We start from the raw sequence: 23,504 nt of genomic DNA, 5'->3' as shown, positions 1-23,504 counted from the left end.
AAAATTTGCAGATGGCACAAAACTTCAAGTATAGTGAACAGTGAGGAGGATAGTGATAGACTTCAAGAGGACATAGACAGGCTGGTGGAATGGATGGACATGTGGCAGATCAAATTTAACGCAGAAAAGTGCAAAGTGATATATTTTGGTAGGAAGAATGAGGAGAGGCAATATAAATTAAAGGGTACAATTCTAAAGGGGAGGCAGGAACAGAGATACCTGGGGGTATATGTGCACAAATCGCTGAAGGTGGCAGTGCAGGTTGAAACAGCGGTTAAAAAAAGCATACGGGATCCTGCGCTTCATATATAGAGCCATAGGGCTCGATTTTCATTGAGCCGTGGAGTCGGGCTTGGAGGCGTGCGGGGGGTTAAAATCGCAAAAACTGGCGGGCAGGACCCCCCCTCGCCTGGTTCCCGACTCTGAGCAATTTTAACTCAGGCGTGTCTGATGGTCCCGACTCCGTCCCGCATCCAACAGGTGGGACTGGTCTTTAAGGCCCTTAATTACCACTAAATGGCCTCTATAATGCTATTTTAACAGGCCCTTGCAACTTTAACCCTTTCCCCATGTAAAACACGCCTGGTGGGAATCACGAATGTGAAACCTGGCGGGAGCACTATTGGATTGCTGACTATCAATTGCAGGTCAACCATTAAAGAGGAGATTTGATCAGCCATCATTTGCAGGTGGCAGGACTTAGTGGTCTCACGTCTGGGGCAACTTTTACAAGGCTTAACCACACCTGTGGAAGGTTGGAGCCTCACACCCATCTCCAGTGTGGCCTCCTGGGAAACACCTCTCGCCACCTTCACTCAGCGCTTCCTCAACAGAGGCATATACCAGAAGCATGGGAGCCATTTATTTCCTTCCCATCTGGGCATTAGAGGAGCTCGAGCACCAGCTGCGGCAGCAGCAGCAGGAGCGCCAACCTCCTCCCCACTCGTTGATTCATTGTAATGATGAAACTTTCCCAGTTTGGCCTCCTGTTTGTTGTCTCTCAGAACAATGCTTGCTACTATTGATGGCTGAAAATTATTTTCTGCTGAAAACTCTACATCTTCAGAATTAATGACCATAAACTCACCAGGCAACAAGAAATAGTCTTGCACAGGCCAGAAGGGGCCAGCGCCTGGAAGCCCGTCGGCGCAGCAGATACCCCCCAAACAGGGTCGACAGACGCAGGGTCACCTATCTCAACATGTCTGAGCAGCAGTGCCAAAGACGACTCCGACTTTCGCGAGAGGTAGTGACTGACATCTGCGCAATGCTACAGCAAGACCTGCTGCCCAGAGGACCAGGTGGACAAGCATTACCAGTGGCCATCAAAGTCACCACCGCACTCAACTTTTTTGCCTCAGGCTCATTCCAGGGATCAGCAGCAGACATCAGCGGCATCTCCCAGGCGGCCGCACACACTTGCATCACGCAGGTAACCAATGCTCTCTTTGCCCTCGCGCACAATCACATCCATTTCACCAAGGATCGAGTAAGTGTCACGGCGCGAGCGGTTGGATTAGTGAATCTGGCAGGCTTTCCAAGGGTGCAGGGCGTCATTGACTGTACACTTGTGGCCCTTAGGGCACCCCATCGCAATCCAGGTATTTTTGTCAACCGCAAGGGCTTCCACTCCCTCAACGTTCAGCTGGTGTGTGACCACAAGAAGGAGATTTGCATGTTTGTGTCATGTACCCTGGCAGTTGCCATGACTCCTTCATCCTGCACCAGTCTAGTGTGCCTCCGCTATTCAGTCCGCCAGACCAACTTAACGGATGGCTACTTGGAGACAAGGGCTATCACCTGAGGACGTGGCTAATGAAGCCGTTGAGGAGGCCAGCCAACTAAGCTGAGGGGCGCTACAACTCCAGCCACATTTCCACCAGATCCATTATCGAACAAACCATCGGTTTGCTGAAGATGTGCTTCAGATGCCTGGATAGATCAGGTGGAGCCCTGCAGTACTCAGCAGCCAGAGCCTCCAGAATCGTCGTGGTTTGCTGTGCACTTCACAACATGGCACAGCGTCGTGGCTTGCAGATTCCTGAGGCCCAAGTGGCTCCTCACATATCCTCCTCAGATGAGGAGGTGGAGGAGGAGGGCGAAAACGAACATCCTGCAGAGGCCCATCAACCAGCGGCAGCATTACGCGAGAACATTGCTGCCCTGGAGGCAAGCAACGCACTCATCCTGGCCAAATTTGCTTAGCCTAGTCAATCGAACACTTTTGCCTCGCAGCTTCTTATCTGAGCATCGACATTGGCCAAGACCCTGCGGATTCCTAGCTATTTGACCAGCATACTGGCAATTGCAAGTAATCCTAAGCCCTCAATGTGAAAGTCCCATTCGCGAAATGACAGACGCCACAACTATAGCAGTAGCCTTCAGATTTTTTATTAACATTATTAATCTGATGGCTTTTTCTAACAATACATCAAATTTCACCCAAGTGACTACCCTTGTGCTTTATCTTCCTCTTACACGTGCTCCTACGTAATGGTTCCCCTGTGGCTTCAGCAGATGTGGAGGCCCCTTGCTCATTTTCCTGCTGCTCCTGTCTCGACACCTTTGGCAGGCGTCCTCTGGGGTTGCAAGCCTGTGAGGGATCATAAACAGTCTACTGCTCCTGCAGCTGTGCAGGGGTTGAGACGTCTATCTCACTTGGGTGTGGACTACGGTGGGGCTCTGACCGAGGGCTCTGCAGTGGCATGGAAGTGTGAGCGCTTGGAGAGGAACCCCCACTTCCTTGAGGTCTGCCACCAACCTCCCTCTCATGGGTCAGGTCCCCCTCTGCACCTGCAAGTGGTTGGAGAGCACCTTGCTGCACATCAGGGGGGCCATGGGGACCTGTATCTGCAATGGCAGTCCTACTCAGAAGGACTTCCATGAAGGTCTGGTTTCTCTGTTCACTAGATGCCCATCGTTCCTCAAGAGATGTCATTCTATTCTGAACAATGACCATGTTTTCCATACCCTGGTGACTAAGCTCCTCCATGGCCGTAGCCCTTCTCTCCTCTACCATAGCCACCCTCTCCTGTACGGTAGCCAGCCTTACCATGGAGGTAGCAATCGTTTCCACGGAGGTAGCCATCCTTTTCATGTTGATGCGTTCATGCGCCAATGACTCCACAAAGACTCTGCTCATGTTCGCTATGGACTCCTCCATTCGCTCCACACTTGCAGCGACCCTAGAGACAAAACCTGCCAGAGACTCCTGCATCTGTGCCTGGAGTTCCATCACCTCTGATCTTATGGATGGACCCAGAGGCAGAGGGTCGACATGCTGCTGAGCCGAGCTGGCAGAGTCCTGCGCCCTCCGACTAGGACTCTCTACTGCTGTCCCTGTCTCCACAATCTGCTGATGCTCACTTGTGAGCTGTGATGCATCAGGTGACAACACTACTCTATGTCCCAAAGGTCCCACCAAGGTGTGAGTGTCTGCGCTGGTGCTGGGTGCGCTGAATTCTGCTGACGCTGCACCCTCAGACGTTGCAGCTTCCTCTGAGAAGTATGGCTGCTCAGCCTCTTCTTCCTGGCTAGGGGGGACGGATGCTTGTGATGGACCTGTGGGGGAGTAGAGGAAAGAGTCAGAGATGTGATGCAAAGGCTACATGCACATAGCTTTTTGCAGATGCTCATAAGTGCATCTGTTACAGCTTCACAATCATTATCAGCGACTCATGCAATGTCAAAGAGAGAGATGGGAAACTTTTCTGTCACCAGCTTGCTGTGTTGCACCCGTCTGTCCGTCCCCCATGCGCGAATCATCCTCAATGCCTATGATTTCCAGGACGGCCTCCTCCCAGGGGGGTCAGGTGGGCTATTGTGTGGCCCTCCTCCTGTCCTGGCTCGCTCTCTCTTGTTGTGAGCTCTCTTTTCCTGCAATGAGGGAGACAAGTGGAGGTTGAGTGAGAATGAAGGAGTGAGTGTAGAGCTTGCATAGCATAGATACTTAGAAGGAGACAAAGATGGAGCGAGGTTGCAAGACCAAGGGCCCTCCCTGTGTGTTGTCAGTTATGTTCAAAGCATCAGAGTGATAGGGAGTGTGAGGGCTGCATGGTGGAATAGTTATGTGAATGTGAGCATAGAGAGAGAGGGAATGGGTAAGGGTGCATGGATGTCAGTGTCAAGTGGGATGTGGAGGAAGAGATTGCTAAAGCTGAGTGCTGGTGAGGAAAGGCAATGGGGATCAGATTGAGGGTAATGGGAAATTCATACTCACTTTTCCAGTGCGCTGAAGGTCATGAAATCTTTTCCTGCACTGTATCCAGGTTCTGCGGGTGACTCCCAAAGAGTTGACCTCCTCAGCCACCTGCATCCACACTGCCTTGGTCTGAGTGGGAGGCCTCTTCCTCCCTGATGAAGGGAACAGGACCTCCCTGTTGGCCCTAGCCCCATCCACCAATGCCGGCAGTGCTGCCTCGTCAAAACGAGGAGCTGCTCTTGCCGTCCTGCTTATCATCTTTCCTGCAGGTCCCTCTGACACCAAATGGAGGAAGCTTGGAAGCCTGCAGAAGAAGCAAGGCTTACTGTGGACCTTAAATGCAGCAGCAATGATGACATCATCGGAGGGGACTTTCAGTCATGAAAACCCATTTGCAAAGGCTTCCCACACGTTGGAAATCAATTGGCCAATTGAGTTAAAATTGCATCAATCTCCCACATCCATTTAGATTCGTGTGGGGAACACGAAATTCGGATGACACGACAACAGCCCGCACCTGAGTTAAAATCGAGCCCATTGAGTACAAAAGCAAGGAAGTTATGATGAACCTTTATAAAACACTGGTTCGGCCTCAACTGCCGTATTGTGTCCAATTCTGGGCACTGCACTTTAGGAAGGATGAGAAGGCCTTAGAGAGGGTGCAGAAAAGATTTGCAAGAATGGTTCCAGGGATGAGGGACTTCAGTTACATGGATAGACTGGAGAAGCTGGGGTTGTTCCCCTTAGAGCAGAGAAGGTTGAGAGGAGATTTGATAGAGGTGTTCAAAATCATGATGGGTCTAGAACAGAGTAGATAGAGAGAAACTGTCCCCATTGGCGGAAGGATCGAGAACCAGAGGTACACAGATTTAAGGTGATTGGCAGAAGAACCAAAGACGACATGAGGGAAAAACTTTTTTACGCAGCGAGTGGTTAGGATCTGGAATGCACTGCCTGAAAGGGTGGTGGAAGCAGATTCAATCGTGGCTTTCAAAAGGGAATTGGATACGTACCTGAAGAAAAAAAAATTGCAGGGCTACGGGGAAAGGGCAGGGGAGTGGGACTCGCTGTAGTGCTCTTGCAGAGAGCTGACACAGACTGAGTGGCCTCCTTGTGTGCTGTAACCATTCTATGTTTCTATGACCTTGTTGTTCAATTTATCACACTTTGAGTAAAAAAGGTTTTCCTGATAACTGCTCTAAATTAATTAATTTTGCATATCCCATCTGGCCAGTTTTATAATCTGGTAATCCTTGTCAATACAATTAATATTTTATATACAGCACAGCACTTGTAATATATGTAAGGGTAGATTTTATGAATTCATGCTTCCAACACAGTGCTTTGCACAGAGGAGACACATATCAGGAATTCTAGTCCAAACTGGACCCACAGGATGTTCCATCCATTCAAATCAATGGACCGAAAATCCTGTGGGGTGTGCAGATCTTCATATCTGAAGTGCACAAAGCTCTGCACGAGGAGCGTGGATTTGTGAAATCCACCTTTTAGATCCATCCACGTCGTAGGAAAAACACAACAAACTCAAGCCCGCAGTGTTAAATGAAATTGTTTAATTAACCGTGTAATGCTTCAATACAAAGAACAGCAGAATAATGAAAACTTGACAATTATTGTATTTTCATGTAAATTTCCATTGTGGAAAAAGGTATTTATTCTAGCCTGCTGAATCCCATGGGTCATCAATGAAACACCTTCTCCATTCAATACATTTAAGGGTACATTTTTGCCAGGCCCATTTCAATGAAATCAATGGATAGGAAATCATGAGCAGCCTGACTGTGATTTTCCAATTTTCATTGGCTGTGTGCGAGGTCCTGCAAAATGTACCCTCAAGTCCCACTGTATGTAGGATATCGACACTTTATTCTATAGCTTCATGTGAGGTAAGCAAGACTTCATGAACGTCAGTTGTCACAATTTTTTGAGCTGTATTTTCCACAAATGTTCCTATTGTCCTGTGTCTGCAATTGGCTATTCATGTATTCTGCAAGGCATTTAACATTGTCTTTGGTATCTTCAGCCAGCTCTGTGTTCCCCAATATGCACTTGGGATCAGTTTAGTTTCTATTTTTTATAGCCTTTTTAATATAAGTATATATTTTTTTGTGCATATGGTAACCAAACTTGAATACTGTATTCTAAATGTAATTTAACCAATGTATTGTGAATATTTAGGATTACTTGTTAGGCTTATGAGGGCAAATGCAACAAGGTTGCATTTCCAGTGTGGAAACTCCTTCACTGGGAGTGCAGTGCACAGATTGGGCTATAACACTATGGCCCCCAGACTCCAACCCATGCTCCTATCTAGCGAGGCTCCACACTGGAAGAGTTAAATTTGCCTTTATATTCTATTCTTCTCCTAATATATCCTATCAATCCATTAACTTTCTTAATTGGTTTACAACATTGTCTAGACAGTAATGTTGACCTATCTACCATTGGTCTCAGATTCCTTTCTACATCTTCCTGTACTAATTAAATTCCATTAATTGCACGCTTAAATGCCACCATTTTTCATCTATATGTAATACTTACATTGATCAGTGTTGACTTTCATTTGCTATCTGTCTACCTAATTGAGTAAATTATATAAACCTGTTTGCAATTTTTTGTTATCTCTACTGCTCTGTCTATTTTAGTGTCATGAGTTATTTTGACCAGTTTGGTTTCTGCTTACTGATCCACTTTAGAAACAATTCCAAGCAGTGATGCATGTGGAGCTCCACTCAACATATCCTCCAGTCTGACATTACATTCTCAGAAGTCATCTCTGTTTCCTATTTTTTTAACCATTATTTCTCCAGTCCCATGTTCTACCCTAGATTCTTGAGGAACTTAGTTTAACTGTGACTTTCATATAGAACATGTCAAAAGCTTTCTGAAAGTCAAATAAACTACATCATCAGAAGTGCTACTATCTGCTTTATCTGTACAGGTAATGAAGTCAAATCAATTGAGGTTTTTCAGCGAGAATTTCTTCTTCTAAATTCATACTAGCTGATGTATCCTATAAAGTTATTGTTGCACATATAATTGATAAATTAATTAGATTCTTTTGCCATTTTTGGCCCCTAAATGTTAATCACATTTTGACTAACTAAAAGGAGTGCTGATGATGAAATACCCTCATAATGATGACATGTATATTTTAATACATAACATAATAGCAGAAAAGTAAATTATCTTAAGTGGATAAAAGAGCTTACAATTTTGTGTATAATTTGAAACTGTATGAATCCAATTTAACCTGCAGTTAAGTAGTGTGTAACTAATAAGTAGGACACCACTAGTAACTGCAAGATGAGAGTTAACAGTTCTTGTTAAAAGTATAAAAAGACCAGTCCTAGTGCGAGCAAGCACTGAGTGTGAGTCATCAAAGAGTGCAGTGAGTTTGGGTAAGTGTGAGAGTTCTTTAATTGTTATTTCTCTTTAAATCATTCTTGATAAGATTACTTAAGCAGTTTAAGTAAAGGGGAAAAGTTAAATATTTGGGATTCTGTTGGTTTAAGAAGAGTAAAACAAGGTTACACTACAGTAAGAGTAAATTGGCACAGCAGGCAGTGGAAACCAGTTTTCTAACCAATCAGCAGGGGTGACTCATTTGGCTGTAAACAAACAAACAGTATAAAAAGACCAGTCCTAGTGCGAGTCATCAAAGAGTGCTGTGAGTTTGGGTAAGTGTGAGTTAGGGTAAGTGGGGTGTTAGGTGCTCTTTTCAAACTTTAACTCTGTGGGTTGTAGTTAATAAGGCCTTTCTGGTGCAGAGTGACTGTTGGTAAACCATTTAACTGGTGTAACTAGAGGGATTGATTTAATTTAAATCCAATTAATTAAAGGGGATACTAGCATCTAAAATCGGGCAGAGGGTGTCCATAACTAACAATAAAAAATTTAATTAATTACATAGAATGGAGCAGGTGATGTGTTACTGTTGCGAGATGTGGGAGCCGGTGAACCCTATTGAGGCTCACAGTGATTACGTCTGTGACAAGTGTCTGCTGCTACAGGAACTCCAGCTCCATGTTGATGAGCTGGAGTCTGAGCTTCAGACACTGCGACACATCAGGCAGGGGGAGAAGTACCTGGACTCTGTGTATCAGGAGGTGGTCACACCTATGAAGTTAATTAATTCAGATGTAGCCCATGGTCAGGGACAGGACGGTGTGACTACGAGTGAGGCAGGAACGGGGATCCAGGAGGTAGAGCTGGAGGAGCCGCAGCCCTTGCTCTTGTCCAACAGGTTCGAGGTTCTTACTCCCTGTGGGGACGGGAGCAGGGACTGCAGGGAGGATGAGCAACCTGGCCACAGCACCGTGGAATGGGGGGCCATTCAAGAGGGGGGAGTAAATAGAAATGTTGTAGTGGTAGGGGATAGAATTATTAGGGGGATAGATAGAGTTCTCTGCAGCCGAGAGCGAGAGTCCCGAAGGCTGTGTTGCCTACCCGGTGCCAGGGTTAAGGACATCTCCTCTGGGCTGGAAAGAAACTTGCAGTGGGAGGGGGTGGATCCAGTTGTCGTGGTCCATGTTGATACAAACGACATAGATAGGACTAGGAAGCCGGTTCTGTTAAAGGAGTATGAGCAGCTAGGGGTCAAATTAAAAAACAGAACCTCAAGGGTAATAATTATTACCTGAGCCACGAACGAATTTGGCTGGGACAAATAAAATTAGAGAGTTAAATGCGTGGCTCAAAGACTGGTATGGGAGAAATGGGTTTTGCTTCCTGGGACACTGGCACCAGTACTGGGGCAGGAGGGAGCTGTTCCGTTGGGACGGGCTTCACTTGGCCAGTGCTGGGACTAGAGTCCTGGCGGATCATATAACTAGGGCTGTAGAGAGGGCTTTAAACTAACTAGTGGGGGGGAGGTTCCTCGAGAGCAAATAATACAAATGACAACAGAGTAGGTCATAGACTTAGGTAGCAGTGGGGAAATTAAAAACCAGAGCGTGTCAGGAAGGGGCAGAAGGTATGGAGTAAAAGGTAAAGTAATAAAAAGGGCAAAAGCAGGAACTAAGTGTCACAAAACATATTTGAAAGTTCTCTATCTGAATGCACGTAGCATTCGTAACAAAATAGACGAGTTAATGGCACAAATAACTACATATGGGTATGATCTTGTGGCCATTACAGAAATATGGCTGCAGGGAGACAATGCCTGGGAATTAAACATACCAGGTTATTTAACGACCAGGAAGGACAGGCAGGAAGGAAGGGGAGGTGGGGTGGCTATGTTAATAAAGGAAGGAATCACTGTAATACAGAGAAATGATATTGGGTCAAAAGATCAGGATAATGAAGCAGTTTGGGTGGAGGTAAGAAATAATAAGGGGGAAAAAACACGTGGGCGTAGCCTATAGGCCTCCGAACAGTTGCAACTCTGTTGGACGGAGTATCAATCAGGAAATAGTTGAGGCTTGTAATAAGGGAACATCTATAATTATGGGGGATTTTAACTATCATATTAATTGGACAAATCAAATTGGGCAGGGCTGCCTTGAGGATGAGTTCATTGAGTGTATTAGGGATGGGTTTCTTGAGCAGTATGTAACTGAACCGACCAGGGGGCAAGCAACCTTAGATCTGGTCCTGTGTAACGAGACAGGATTAATTAAAAATTACCTAGTAAAGGATCCCCTTGGAATGAGTGACCATAACATGGTTGAATTCCATATTCAATTAGAGGGTGAGAAGGTTGGATCTCAAACAAGCGTGCTAAGCTTGAATAAAGGAGACTATGAAGGTATGAGAGCGGAATTGAGTAGAGTAGATTGGGAAAATAGATTAAAGGGTAAGACGATACATGATCAGTGGTGTACATTTAAGGAGTTATTTTACAACTTCCAAAAAATATATATTCCACTGAGAAGAAAAGGGTGTAAAGGAAAAGACAGCCATCCGTGGCTAAGTAAAGAAATTAAGGATAGTATTCGACTAAAAACAAGGGCATATAAGGTAGCCAAATCTAGTGGGAGGATAGAGGATTGGGAAAACTTTAAAAGACAGCAAAAAATAACAAAAAGATTGATTAAGAAAGGGAAGATAGATTATGAAAGTAAATTAGCAAAAAATATAAAAACAGATAGTAAGAGTTTTTATAGTTATATAAAAAGAAAAAGGGTGGCTAAAGTAAATGTTGGTCCCTTAGAGGATGAGACCGGGAAATTAATGGTGGGAAATATGGAGATGGCAAAAACACTGAATGAATATTTTGTATCAGTCTTTACAGTAGAAGACACTAAGAATATCCCAACACTGGACAAACAGGGGGCTATAGTGGGGGAGGAGCTAAACACGATCAAAATCACTAAGGAAGTGGTACTCGGTAAAATAATGGGACTCAAGGCGGATAAATCACCTGGACCTGATGGCTTACATCCTAGGGTCTTGATGGAAGTGGCGGTAGGGATTGTGGATGCATTGGTAATAATTTTCCAAAACTCACTGGACTCAGCAAAGGTCCCGGCAGACTGGAAAACTGCTAATGTAACACCCTTATTTAAAAAGGGCAGTAGACAGAAGGCTGGAAACTATAGACCGGTTAGCCTAACATCTGTGGTAGGTAAAATTTTGGAGTCCATTATTAAGGAGACAGTAGCAGGACATTTGGATAAACATAATTTAATAGGACAAAGTCAGCATGGTTTTATGAAGGGGAAGTCATGTTTGACAAATTTGCTGGAGTTCTTTGAGGAAGTAACATATAGGGTGGATAAAGGGGAACCAGTGGACGTAGTGTATTTAGACTTCCAAAAGGCATTTGACAAGGTGCCACACAAAAGATTATTGCTTAAGATAAAAAATCACGGGATTGGGGGTAATATTCTGGCATGGATAGAGGATTGGCTATCTAACAGAAGGCAGAGAGTTGGGATAAATGGTTCATTCTCAGACTGGCAATCAGTAACTAGTGGTGTTCCGCAGGGGTCAGTGCTGGGTCCCCAACTCTTTACAATCTATATTAACGATTTGGAGGAGGGGACCGAGTGTAACATATCAAAGTTTGCAGATGATACTAAGATGGGAGGGAAAGTAGTGAATGAGGAGGACATAAAAAACCTGCAAGGGGGCATAGACAGGCTAAGTAAGTGGGCAGAGATTTGGCAGATGGAATACAATACTGGAAAGTGTGAGGTTATGCACTTTGGCAGGAAAAATCGTAGAGCAAGTTATTATCTTAATGGCAAGAAACTGGAAAGTATTGAAGTACAAAGGGATCTGGGGGTCCTGGTGCACGAAACTCAAAAGGTTAGTATGCAGGTGCAGCAAGTGATTAAGAAGGCCAATGGAATGTTGGCTTTCATTGCTAGGGGGGTTGAATATAAAAATAGGGAGGTATTGCTTCAGTTGTACAAGGTATTGGTAAGACCGCACCTGGAATACTGCATACAGTTTTGGTGTCCATACTTAAGAAAAGACATACTTGCTCTCGAGTCAGTACAAAGAAGGTTCACTCGGTTAATCCCGGGGATGGACATATGAGGAGAGGTTGAGTAGATTGGGACTCTACTCATTGGAGTTCAGAAGAATGAGAGGCGATCTTATTGAAACATATAAGATTGTGAAGGGGTTGGATCGGGTGGATGCAGGGAGGATGTTCCCGATGATGGGTGAAACTAGAACTAGGGGGCATAGTCTTAGAATAAGGGGCTGCTCTTTCAAAACTGAGATGAGGAGGAACTATTTCACTCAGAGGGTGGTAGGTCCATGGAATATGCTGCCCCAAAAAGCTGTAGAAGCTACATCATTACATAAATTTAAAACAGAAATAGACAGTTTCCTAGAAGTAAAGGGAATTAAGGGTTACGGGGAGCGGGCAGGAATTTGGACATGAGTCTATCTTTGGATCGGACATGGCTCTGTGGGTAGCGGAGCGGGCCCAGGGGCCGTGTACCCTGATCCTGCTCCTATTTCGTGTGTCTAATTCTGTTAGATTCAGGAGATGGTTCTGTGATAGTAGATTGGCGGTTAGGATCAGATCAGCCATGATCTTATTGAATGGCGGAGCAGACTCGAGGGGCCGATTGGCCTACTCCTGCTCCTATTTCTTATGTTCTTATGTTCTTATGTTGTGAAAGGGAGAATATGGGCCTGAAATTGCCGTAATCCCACACTGCTGCCAGAAATGTGGTGGGGCAGGACTTCTGGCTGGCAATTGCCAAAGGTGGGAGGACCATAACTGTGGAGTTACCACAGAGACGCCTGCCCTGATGAGGTGTCAGAAAATCGGAGTGGCAATCTGCTGCTCTGAGGGATGGGCTGAAGAGGTCATTTCATACACAAGATTGTTTGATCCCACAGGGAGCAAAGGGACAGCAGTCAGAAGATAATCGATCCCTCTGAGATTAACTACCATTATTTCAGTGCATCTTTGGGGCTTTTAGTAGCCCTGCAATGGAAACCCACAACTGCTCCTAGGACTCGGAAGGCGCAGGTGGATGCTGCACCGTCCCCAAAACCCAGGAATTTTGGCCCCTTCGACTCGAAGGTAATAAGAAGGGATCTGTCCCTACAGCCATCTGACACTGTTAAAAGGCAACATTGAGTTCTAAAACTATTAAATGATAACATTTTTAAAGCTCTATTCAATTCTAAAATAAAGTTTTTCTTCCTAGGGATGTATCGCTGCTGTAAAAATGCACAGAAATTGGTGCTCAGAAGAAGGGCATTAGTGTTCTAACAAAAAACTCAAATGCTGCGGTTTGTAAAATGTGCTGCAGAATAATTTCTTGGTTGAAAATTGTGCTCCTTTAATTTTTTTTGCACCTGTGTGTTTTAGGTACTCCTTTCAGGATGAAGAAGATATGTTCATGGTGGTTGACCTTCTTTTAGGTGGAGACCTTCGCTATCACCTTCAGCAAAATGTCCAGTTTACGGAGGATGCAATGAAACTTTATATCTGCGAGATGGCTTTGGCATTAGACTATTTACAGGGCCAACATATTATCCACAGGTAACTGGTAGTAAAAGTGCCATTGATTTAGTCTTATATGCCGTTCTTCTCACTGCCTAAAACAAACTTGAGTCCTTTTATATTACAGTATCAGCTGCTGCAGGTATTAGAATAACAATTGACAGTGAAATAGTAATTATAATCATCACCATTTTCTTCTCTGCTTGCTGAATATCTCTAACAAAGGGCTTCTGTACATAGCTTTGACCTAGATCTGTCTTAGACAGCATAAATCTCTGTTCACATAGCTTCCCACTTGCTTGTGTGCAGTAGAGTTTTTAAAAAATTACATATCTATATGACCTTTTGTGAATCAAGTTTCTGTAAATCAGACACCACTTCTTAAAACATTAACAGAATGTGTCATGACTTACATTGTGCAATTGGTTCATTTACTGTATGGAAATGGAATAGTCGAGTCTCTACAATGAAGCTTTGTGCTGGGTCAGGATTGAATAATATAGGTTGTAAGAGAGGATAGATATTCTGAGGTTTTGCTTGACTACATCTGGGAACCGGGGAGAATTTTCTTTCAAGAAATTAAGTAGAATGGACAGAGCTCATTAAAGGCAAATTGTATGAAGAGTCTACTTAAGTTGTTTAATTCGAATTATTGGATAATTCAAATCCTTTAGTGCAAAAAACTATTTTGAATTAACAGATGTTGACAGTAGTCTATAGATGGAATGGGCTTGAAATTATCAGGATTTGCCAGTGATCTGTAGAGATGAATGCCCGTTTTGCTCCTTGTGTTCTTATAAGCAAATGTGATATTGATCAAGGGGAATAGCAGAATATTAATTACAAGATACATTTTTCTGTGAGATAATTGTTTTTTTCACTAAAGTGCGTCAAATATTGACCATGATCTTGAGAGTGTTGGGCAGAATTTCTTCTTCAGTTACACTGGTAAACCCACGGAACCTAGGCAGGCAGAGAAGGATTATTGAACTGTCCCGTCGACTCCCCAGCACCCTGGGACGTCAGGTGTGTAATACGTCCACCCAAGTGTGGTTGGGGATCAATGTTCCCCCTAATCTTTTGGGGGTGCGTGGTCCCTTTAATGGGATGCACGGCCCATTCAAAGTTTTGCATATGCGCGACATTTCACATTTGAAAAGCCGGTCCCGGGCCGCGCAGCTTAGCGGGAACATTGTTGGGGATATGATAGTTCGACGCAATGACAGAAAAACACTGCACCCATTTCATTTCCTCCTCACCTGAGGCGGGTGACCCAGTGGCAGTGTGGACGTTCAATTTATTAGTGATAATACATTAGTTAAAATGCTTCTTCGAATAAAGTGTCGAATAATGAGACAATGAATGCCAATAATGTTTCTGCGGATGCTACAAGGAAGTGGCAAACTGAAATTAAATTTATTAATAATAAGGAAATTAAGACAGCACAGACAATACTGAAATATATTCTTCAGTTGTGGATTTACCTTTACTTCTTTTCCAGGGATATCAAGCCTGACAACATTCTTCTTGATGAGCAAGGTTAGAAAACAGATGCTAATTTCCATTTACAGCCAGCGACACATACAGTTTCCTTACTAATGGCATACTTAATGGGTTTATCCCTGTTATGTTTTGCAGCTGTCAGTGAATATTATGCAAAGTATGAGAATTGATTTTTTTTCTGGTGTTTACATTGTCTGATGCCTCTGTTATTAAACAAGCCCACTCTTTCAGGACATGCGCATCTGACAGATTTCAACATAGCAACAATTATTAAAGATGGAGAAAGAGCAACTGCTCTAGCGGGAACAAAGCCATATATGGGTAAGGGTTATAAGGATTATGTAAATTGCAAGGGTTGATTCCTTTTTTTTGATGTATTTTGCCTTTTTCGATTATAATCTCTTTTCTGGATTCTCCCTGTGCCACACATGATTCCCCTAGAGAGAAGGCAAATCGATCTCAGTGATGGACTGTAAGTAGTCTGGGGTGATACTTCTCTTTTCAGTGTAGTCTCCACTTTGCACTTCACTCTGACATTGGGAATATATAGCAAGTAAGGAAAGCCATATCTTTATCATAGATCATAGAATAATACAGCACAGAAGACAGCCATTTGGCCCATTGTGCCCTGGCCGATGGTAGCACTTTGAAAGAATTACCAATTAACTACCAGTTCTGACGAAAGGTTCTCGACCTGAAATGTTAACTCTGTTTCTCTCTCCATGGATGCTGCCCTGGCCTGCTTCATTTTTCCAGCGTTTTCTGTTGTTATTTTGGATTTCCAGCATCCACAGTATTTTGCTATTGTACCAATTAATCCCACTCCCCTGCTCTTTCTCCATAGCCCTGCAAATTTTTCCTTTTCAAGTATTTATCCAATTCCCGTTACTATGGAATCTGCTTCCATCACCCTTTCAGGCAGTGCATTCCAGATCACAACAATTCACAGATTTTAAAAAATCTCCTAATTTCCTCCCTGGATTTTTTGCTCATTATCTTAAATCTGTGTCCTCTGGTTATCAACCATCTTGCCAGTGGAAATAGTTTCTCCTTATCTACTCTATCAAAACCCCTCATAATTTTGAATACCTTTATGTGACATAATGTGTTAATATATGAATATTTGCCCCATCAGGCCCCAGTGCTGTGCTTGTTTTACAGGAAAGCCAGCATTAACCAATTATAACACAAAGACTTGCATTTATATAGCGCCTTTCATAACCACCGTAAGTCCCAAAGCGCTTTACAGCCAATTAAGTACTTATGAAGTGCAGCCACTGTTGTAATGTGGGAAACGCAGCAGCCAATTTTTTGCACAGCAAGCTCCCACAAACAACAATGTGATAATGACCAGATAATCTGTTTTAATGATGTTGATTGAGGGATAAATACAGGATACTGGGGCTAACTCCCCTGCTCTTCAAAATAGTGCCATGGGATCTTTTACGTCCGCCCAAGAGAGCAGACAGGGTCTCAGTTTAGCGTCTCATCTGAAGGACGGCACCTTTGACAGTGCAGCACTCCCTCAGTATTGCACTGGAGTGTTAGCCTAGATTTTTGTGCTCAAATCTCTGGCGTGGGACGTGAACCCACAGTGTTTCTGACTCAGAGGCAAGGGTGCTACTAACTGAGCCACCAAACCAACTGAGGCTGAAGACAAGTCTAAAAAAGAAAAACAGTAACGAAGTATTGCATTAAAGTTTGACAGTCTTGATTCACAGTGTCTATAAATTTTAGTTTGAAGCAAAAACCTTACCATAAAATCTAGTACGTGAGTTTTTATGGCTTGCAAACCCAAGAGTGTGCCCTATGTGCCAGTACAAATGGCCAGTGAGGAGGCTCCTGCATTTAAATTATTGGTGTAAGTTATAAACTGTTGTAACCTATGCACCATTCTTTTCCTTGCAATCCTGTACAAGTAAGGTTTTAATTCTGCCATACCACTCAGGGCCAAAATTGTGCTCTTTCATTGGTTTTCCTTGTACATTTTTTTTGGTAAGTGAACTGTGTGCACATGGGATTGTCAATGGCAGAACAGGGAACACTTTAAATAACTTGATTTCATTTATTTATTTTAAACGGGCTAATGTCTTTGTTGAGATAATGGACTGGAGAATATGCTAATGTATTTTGTTACTAATATTGCACACTGTAATTTCAAACTCCCAAGCATCAGCAACAAGCACTTTCAGGTCAGGTAAAGCATGGGGTGGATGAAGAGCAAATTTAGTAGTTACGTAACTATTACTACGCTGCTTTTGTGACTGAGATGCGAGTTCCAGCTGACCTTGCAGCATCGCAAAACACAAAAAATCATATTTACCTCATATAAGTGAATACTACCCATGTTTCACATTTTATCATATTTAAAATAATGATTGCACAGGCATCTTCTGTAAACTTGTATAATTCCTACTTTAGCTGTGCATTAAATTGCAGCAAGCTACAAATACTGTAATAACAAAATGAAATAGTTTAAAACGTTAGAAAATGTTCCATTCCCGTTAGAATTATGCAGCAATTTTTTTTAACCAGTAGTTGATTGTGGATTCCTAAAGAATATCAACTATGGCTGATATAGTCTGCAAAATTGCAGTCACTTAAAAGTCTGCACAGTATTTTTCTAGACATACATTATGTTATTTGCATGCAGTGATATTTACTATTTAATTAAAAGTTTGGATTTCAAAGTAAATTTATTCTGTTACTTAAATTTATTTCTCTGTTGTTTGTTTGTAGCTCCAGAGATTTTTCACTCCTTTGTCAATGGTGGTACAGGATACTCGTTTGAGGTAGATTGGTGGTCACTAGGAGTCACTGCGTATGAACTTCTTCGAGGATGGGTACAGTGTTCTGTCATTTGTCAACTTTTAGTTCATTGTATTGATGGTACCTGTGTTCTATTTTGCTGACAATGGTTTTCTTTTCTTTTACTAGAGGCCATATGATATCCATTCTAGCGTTGCAGTTGAATCCCTCATTCAGTTATTCAGCACAGTGAGTGTACAGTACTCCTCTACTTGGACAAAGGAAGTTGTTACTTTGTTAAGAAAGGTAAGATCTGATTTAGTTATTCCGAGTTCCATAAATTCAATGACATTACACAGTGGTGTTATGTACCTGCACCCCTGGAAAAATCCAGGGAGCAATTGCGTACAGGTAGAAAAGGCCATAAATAGGCAAATGGGATTCTGGGTTCTATACAGCATGGCATTGAATAAAGAAGCAAGGAAGTGATATTGATTCTGTACAAGACATTATTTAGGATGCAGTTGAAGCATTTAAGAGGAAGCTAGGTAAGCACATGAAGGATATACTGATAGGGTTAGATGAAGTAGGTTAGGAGGAGGCTCGTGTGGAGCATAAATGCTGGCATTGACCAGTTGGGCCGAATAGCCTGTTTCTGTGCTGCACACTTGATGTAGTTCGATGTATTGCGTGCAGTTCTGGCAATACATTTCTATGAACAATATTCAAGCCATGGAAAGGGTACAACTAAGATTCCTGAGAATTACACCAGGAATGAGTAAGTGTTTATAGTTATGGAAAAAATGTTTGAAAAATTGGAGCTTATTTCAATAGAACAGAGAAGGGTAAAGGGGGATCTATTAGAGCTTTTCAAAATTGTAGTTCATGAGTCACGATAGCATACACTCAGGATTACCACTAGAATGGTGAAAAGGGAAGCAAGGTTTAACAGATTCATCACTAAGCAGAGAGCTAATGAGAGGATTCAAGTCTGAAAGCACCATGCAGCTGGAGGTGGCTCCAGAGGGTGGCTAGGGATAGAGACTTTGGTCTGCTGCATATGCATTCTTCATGTCCGACATTAGGCCAGAGATAGGACAGGTCCTGAAGTGCAGGGGTATGGGCTGAATTTATGTGCATGCCGGCGGGGGAAGAGTATAACAGAGCTCTTTCAATTGGTAGACATGGGAGAAGTTGCAGTAATTGGAAGTGAGGACAAGAGATTAAGTTTATGACTTTTTTAGTAGGTTATTGAATCTTTTTAACATGTTAGTTTTTGTGATGTTTGTTTTTAGGAACCTAGTGGGGCATGAAGGAACGGTTGTAGTGCCTGCATTAGAGCGAAATGTATTTTGTTGCAGTGATTGGACACATTTACAACTGACACAACTTTCACTGCAGTCGCCATATTCACTACAGTCAACACGTTCACTATAGTCAGCATTCACTAGTCACAATGTTCACTGCAATTACAACATTCATTACAGTAACAAAACTATTTATTGTAAAGAAAGATTTACTTTTTAATCAATGTCGTTTATTTTTCTTAAAATTTGAAGGAAATTTAGGGACAAAAGATAGACAGTCAAAATAGACAGGTCTTTTGTACTTCACCCGCTTGAGTGGCATGTTGATACTGAGTTAATTTAGTAAAAAGCTTTTTGTGATAGTGGTGACAGGGACACTCCTTAAAAATTCTCAATCATATAATTCACTTCAATGTAAATAATTTTAAGAGTCAATATTTATCCCATTCATTATGAGAATATGTTCGGTTAAGTATAGAGCAGGGGTGTTTAGATGTATGCTGTTGTATACACATCTATTATTATTACAAACTAGTTATACCTGCTAAATGTGCCTTATACATAACAAGTGCAGATAGCATAGTCCTGAAGTATCTACTATACTATGATTATCAAACATTATTTTAAAAAATAATTTATGTTTCCATATTACAGCTTAATTTATATTCACGTACTGGCAAATATATGTAGGGTCACGCAGATTCAGAAAATGATTCATCAAGGCCAGACCAAATTAATTGCTGCCTTGAAGAGATCAGAGATTGAATACTGTACTGTGCTATGTTAGCCAAGACTGGCTTGCACCATTACAGCGGCAACAATACTGAGCTTTTTACAACACGCAGTAAATACTACAGAAGTTTCACACTGCCTATAATTGATCCTGATGACCTTGTTATCATCAGGAACATGCCAGGGCAGATTAGTGACCTACACCGCGATAGGCTTACCTGTACTGAAAATTTGTTGTTAGTATAGAATCAAAGGGGGTGAAATTTGTGTGGGTTGTGCCACAAGTTAGCGCCATGAGATGGCGCTAAAACACTGTTGAGAGCTTTAACGCCACCTGATGTTGGTTCCAGCGCTGCATGTCATATTGGTGTTGCCGGTAGCGCTGCTGCTGAACATGATCACTGGGGACCTCGCCATCACGGAGATCGTGACATCAGTGAGTGTGCAACGCTCACTTGATGCCCGATCTCCCAACTTCATTGCAGCCAATGAACTTACCAACTGGAGGAAACAATGATAATTTCAGATGGCGTGCAGCAGCAGGAAGCCAGCTCCAGCGATGCTATTTAAAGGGATCATCACCAATTTAAAGGGATCATCACCAATCACACGGACCTGACACGTTTCTGTAGTTTCAGCAGCTGTATGCTACTTCCTGCTATTGGAAGAGTTTTCTTCATTCATTCAAGGTCAAGGCTCTTTGGTATCAGGGAGTGTTGTGGCAAGTACAAAATTCCATCATTATTTCTGAAAAGCTCCAACCTACAACACTTGCTAAAAGTCATGGGGGCTGTACTGGCGGTGAACCTCACCCTTCAGGATCTATGGTGGAGGGAGCGGAGGCAGCAAGACAATCGGCCTTCTGGACGGGCTATCCAAGACCGGCTCATCAGACTCTGATTCGCATGAATGAAACCCCAGATTCCCATAGCTCACCACATCCCCATCATACAATCCCTGTCTCACACCATATCACAGCATCCTCCTGGGTGCAAAGGTGAAATGAGAGAGACCACAAAATATTCTAAACACAATCGATAAACATATTCAACATATGACATGAAATCTAATAACTAATGACCCTTGTGCCTGCCATAGTTGAATAGCTGTCATCGTGTGCAAGGTGTGAGATGTGGGTGTGAATGTTGCTCGGTAGAGATTGTTGGTGGGTGAGTGCTGGGGGTGTGGTGTATTGAACAGTGTGTGAAGCTTATGGTACAGATGGTCGTATGAAGCATTTGTTGAAGCCTTCACTCACCCTGACCATCCCTGTGAGCTCATTAAACTTCTTCCTGCACTGTGTGTGGGTCCTGGGGACCACAGTGCTGCCATGACGTGGTGTGCCACCTCCCTCCACATAGTCCGGCAGACTTGTGGCGAGGGCCTCCTGCCAGTTGGCAGGTGCAGGACCGCCTGCCTTCTCTCCACCACTAAAACCAATGCCTCCAAAACTTCATCAAAAACCTCGGGGCTCTCTCCCTAGGGCGGTGATCTGCCATCAGGATTTGTAAATAAGTGCTCCTTCTCCTTGTCCTTCTTATGGTTGTTGATGCAGCTGCACACCCAACAGTGCTGAGAATAAGGTGCTGCAACATCAATGAACCTCCCCTTTAAGCAGTGAAAAAACCTGTGGCAATCATTACTTGCGTTTAGACTGCCCCCAATATTGGTCCATCTTTTCAGTGTAACGCCAATGAGCTTGGGTTTTTAGATGAGAATCAGGACTGCAATCACTTTAGTGAGGAGTGAGGACGAATTTTGTGCGCAGCCTAAATGATTTTCAACTGGCGCTACTTAACCATTGTTAGCCTAAATTTTTAACCCATTTCTTGGCTATAACGAATTTCTAGCCCATAATAGAATCATAGAATCGTTAAAGCACAGTAGGAGGCCATTCGGCCCATCAAGCCCATGCAGGCTCTCTTGCAACAGCAGTTCAGCTAGTCCCTCTCCCCCGCTTATGATAGAATTTTATATTGAGTTTGAAAGTAACTTAGTTAAATCCGAAACTAGGGTCTTAAATCTAAACAAAGCAAACTACGTAGGTATTAGGGATGAGTTGGCTAAGGTAGATTGGGAAACTACATTAAAAGGTATGACAGTGGATGAGCAATGACTAGCATTTAAAGAATTAATACATAATTTACAACAAATATACATTCCTTTAAGGCACAAAAAACCCACAGGAAAAGTGGTCCAACTGTGGCTAACAAGAGAAGTTAAAGATAGTATTAGATCAAAAGAAGAGGCTTATAATGCTGCCAAAAAGAGTAGTAAGCCTAAGGATTGGGAGGATTTTAGAATGCAGCAAAGGAGGACCAAGAAATTGATAAAGAAAGGGAAAATAGAATATGAGAGTAAACTAGCAAGAGACATAAAAACAGACTGTAAAAGCTTTTTATAGGTATGTAAAAAGGAAAAGATTAGTAAATGTGGGTCCCTTACAGGCTGAGACAGGACAAATTATAATGGGGAATAAGGAAATAGCAGAGAAATTAAACAAATACTTTAGGCTGGATTTTCTGAATGGGAAGCTTTTGGAGGCGGGTCTGCTGCTTGCCGGGCTTCAGTCCTGCCTCCATCAGCTTCTGGCCAACCAGCGAGAATTTCCCCTGATTGACCTTGTTAAGCCCGCCCGGCGGGCTCAGCAGGCCAATTAGGGGGAAGTCCGTGACAAAGCACGTCAACGTATGACATGTCATCTGTCAAGAACATTTGAAAGAAGAAATGTCATCGTTTGACAGCTCTGTGAAGCTGTCAAACACTGACATTCTGTGTAGTTTGATGAGACCTTGGCCTAGAAATTCAGTCGCATTTGCGCCCACTTATTGGCTAAAGAGTGGTTTGCGCCGGAAGTTTTTTAGTGCCCGAAATTCAGTTGGTCCCTAAAATCGGCGTTAGCCGGTAGCGCTGCGCCGGCACCGATGACGTCATCGGTGTGCGCAGCGCCCCGGTTCCAACGCGATTCCGTGCCGACGGCCAAATTCAGTTGCGACCACCTCGCCCGTAGCGGCCGCAAACAGCGTTTGAAAAACGGGGCCTTGCAGCTCCGAGAGGCCGGCGCATAAAGGTGGAGGGGCGGCCGGCCGCTTTCCCGGCGGCCGCCTGGCCGCACCTCCCTCCCCGGACTCCTGCACCACCCCCCCGCGGCATTGGTGTCTGACTCCCACGAGCCCGGCACTTCTCCGTGGTGCCGGGCTCATTTGCCGGGGGAATCCAGCGGCGATCTCACGGCTGCAGGCAGCTCCTCCTTAAGAGAAGGAGGAGGCCTGCAGTACCCCAGCCTGCCGCACCGCATCGGGTGCCGCAGCGGCAGCTGGACGCCTGAAATTGACTTTCATCGCCCCAAGCGAGGCGGCCAAGCCCTGCAATAATGCCCGCCTCCGTCTTGGGGCGCCGCAACTGAATTTCAGGCGGGCGCTACGGGAATCCGGGCGAGCGCTAAATTTCGGGCGCTAAAGACCTGGCGCGGCGATAGCGAATTTCTAGGCCCTTATGTTCAGGACTCATCAAACCTTTCAACTTTGCAGAAATCAGCTGGCTGTTGGATCAGAGGATGCAACAGCCAGTCTGTGATCTCTACAATGGAGATGTCGGGGACTCCAGCTCCACAGCGGCTGAAGGCTGTAGATAGAAACAAAGGTAATTTAACATTTTTTAACACTTTACACTCACCTTACATACTTACCACTCCACACTTGCACCCATCACTCACCTCTACATCGCACTCTCAGACCCCTCCGAACCCCGCAAACCTCATTTTTGCCTCCTACACCCAGGCAGGGTTCCCCCAGGTCGGGAAGCCCGCACTTCAGGATGAAAAATGGGGATAATCCTATTTTCTGCCTGTTAACAGGCAGTTAATAGGCTTTAATCCCTTCCCACCTCCAAGGAGACGGGACCCGGGCCAGGACGGCTTCCCACCTCCTGGCAAGAGGGTACGGAGGCGGGTTGGGGGCGGGTTTGCCACCTGCCCCCAAATTCTGCGACTTTCCCAGAGTCCCACCTCCATACCCACCTCCCTGGGGCTGAGAAAATCCAGCCCTTTGTGCCTGTCTTCATGGAAGAAGAT

At 43.9% G+C, this 23,504-nt stretch overlaps 1 protein-coding gene across 4 annotated transcripts in view; it reads left to right on the top strand.

Moving 5' to 3' along the window:
- The window catches only part of stk32c (serine/threonine kinase 32C), a 462,283-nt gene that overhangs the window by 382,580 nt on the left and 56,199 nt on the right, over nt 1-23,504 (top strand). For all 4 annotated transcript variants that reach the window (XM_085994722.1, XM_085994723.1, XM_085994725.1 and 1 more), the window contains 5 exons: nt 13,008-13,181; nt 14,644-14,681; nt 14,877-14,966; nt 17,385-17,488; nt 17,583-17,699. In XM_085994722.1, coding sequence (XP_085850848.1) covers nt 13,008-13,181; nt 14,644-14,681; nt 14,877-14,966; nt 17,385-17,488; nt 17,583-17,699 — 523 coding nt within the window. The remainder of the gene's footprint in view (nt 1-13,007; nt 13,182-14,643; nt 14,682-14,876; nt 14,967-17,384; nt 17,489-17,582; nt 17,700-23,504) is intronic.

This window comes from Somniosus microcephalus, chromosome 8 (assembly GCF_052327205.1).
Source record: "Somniosus microcephalus isolate GS21.2 chromosome 8, FLI_Smic_1.0, whole genome shotgun sequence".
Taxonomy (NCBI): domain Eukaryota; kingdom Metazoa; phylum Chordata; class Chondrichthyes; order Squaliformes; family Somniosidae; genus Somniosus; species Somniosus microcephalus.
Note: the sequence above shows the minus strand (reverse complement) of the source record. Positions and strands in the feature narration are given on the sequence as shown.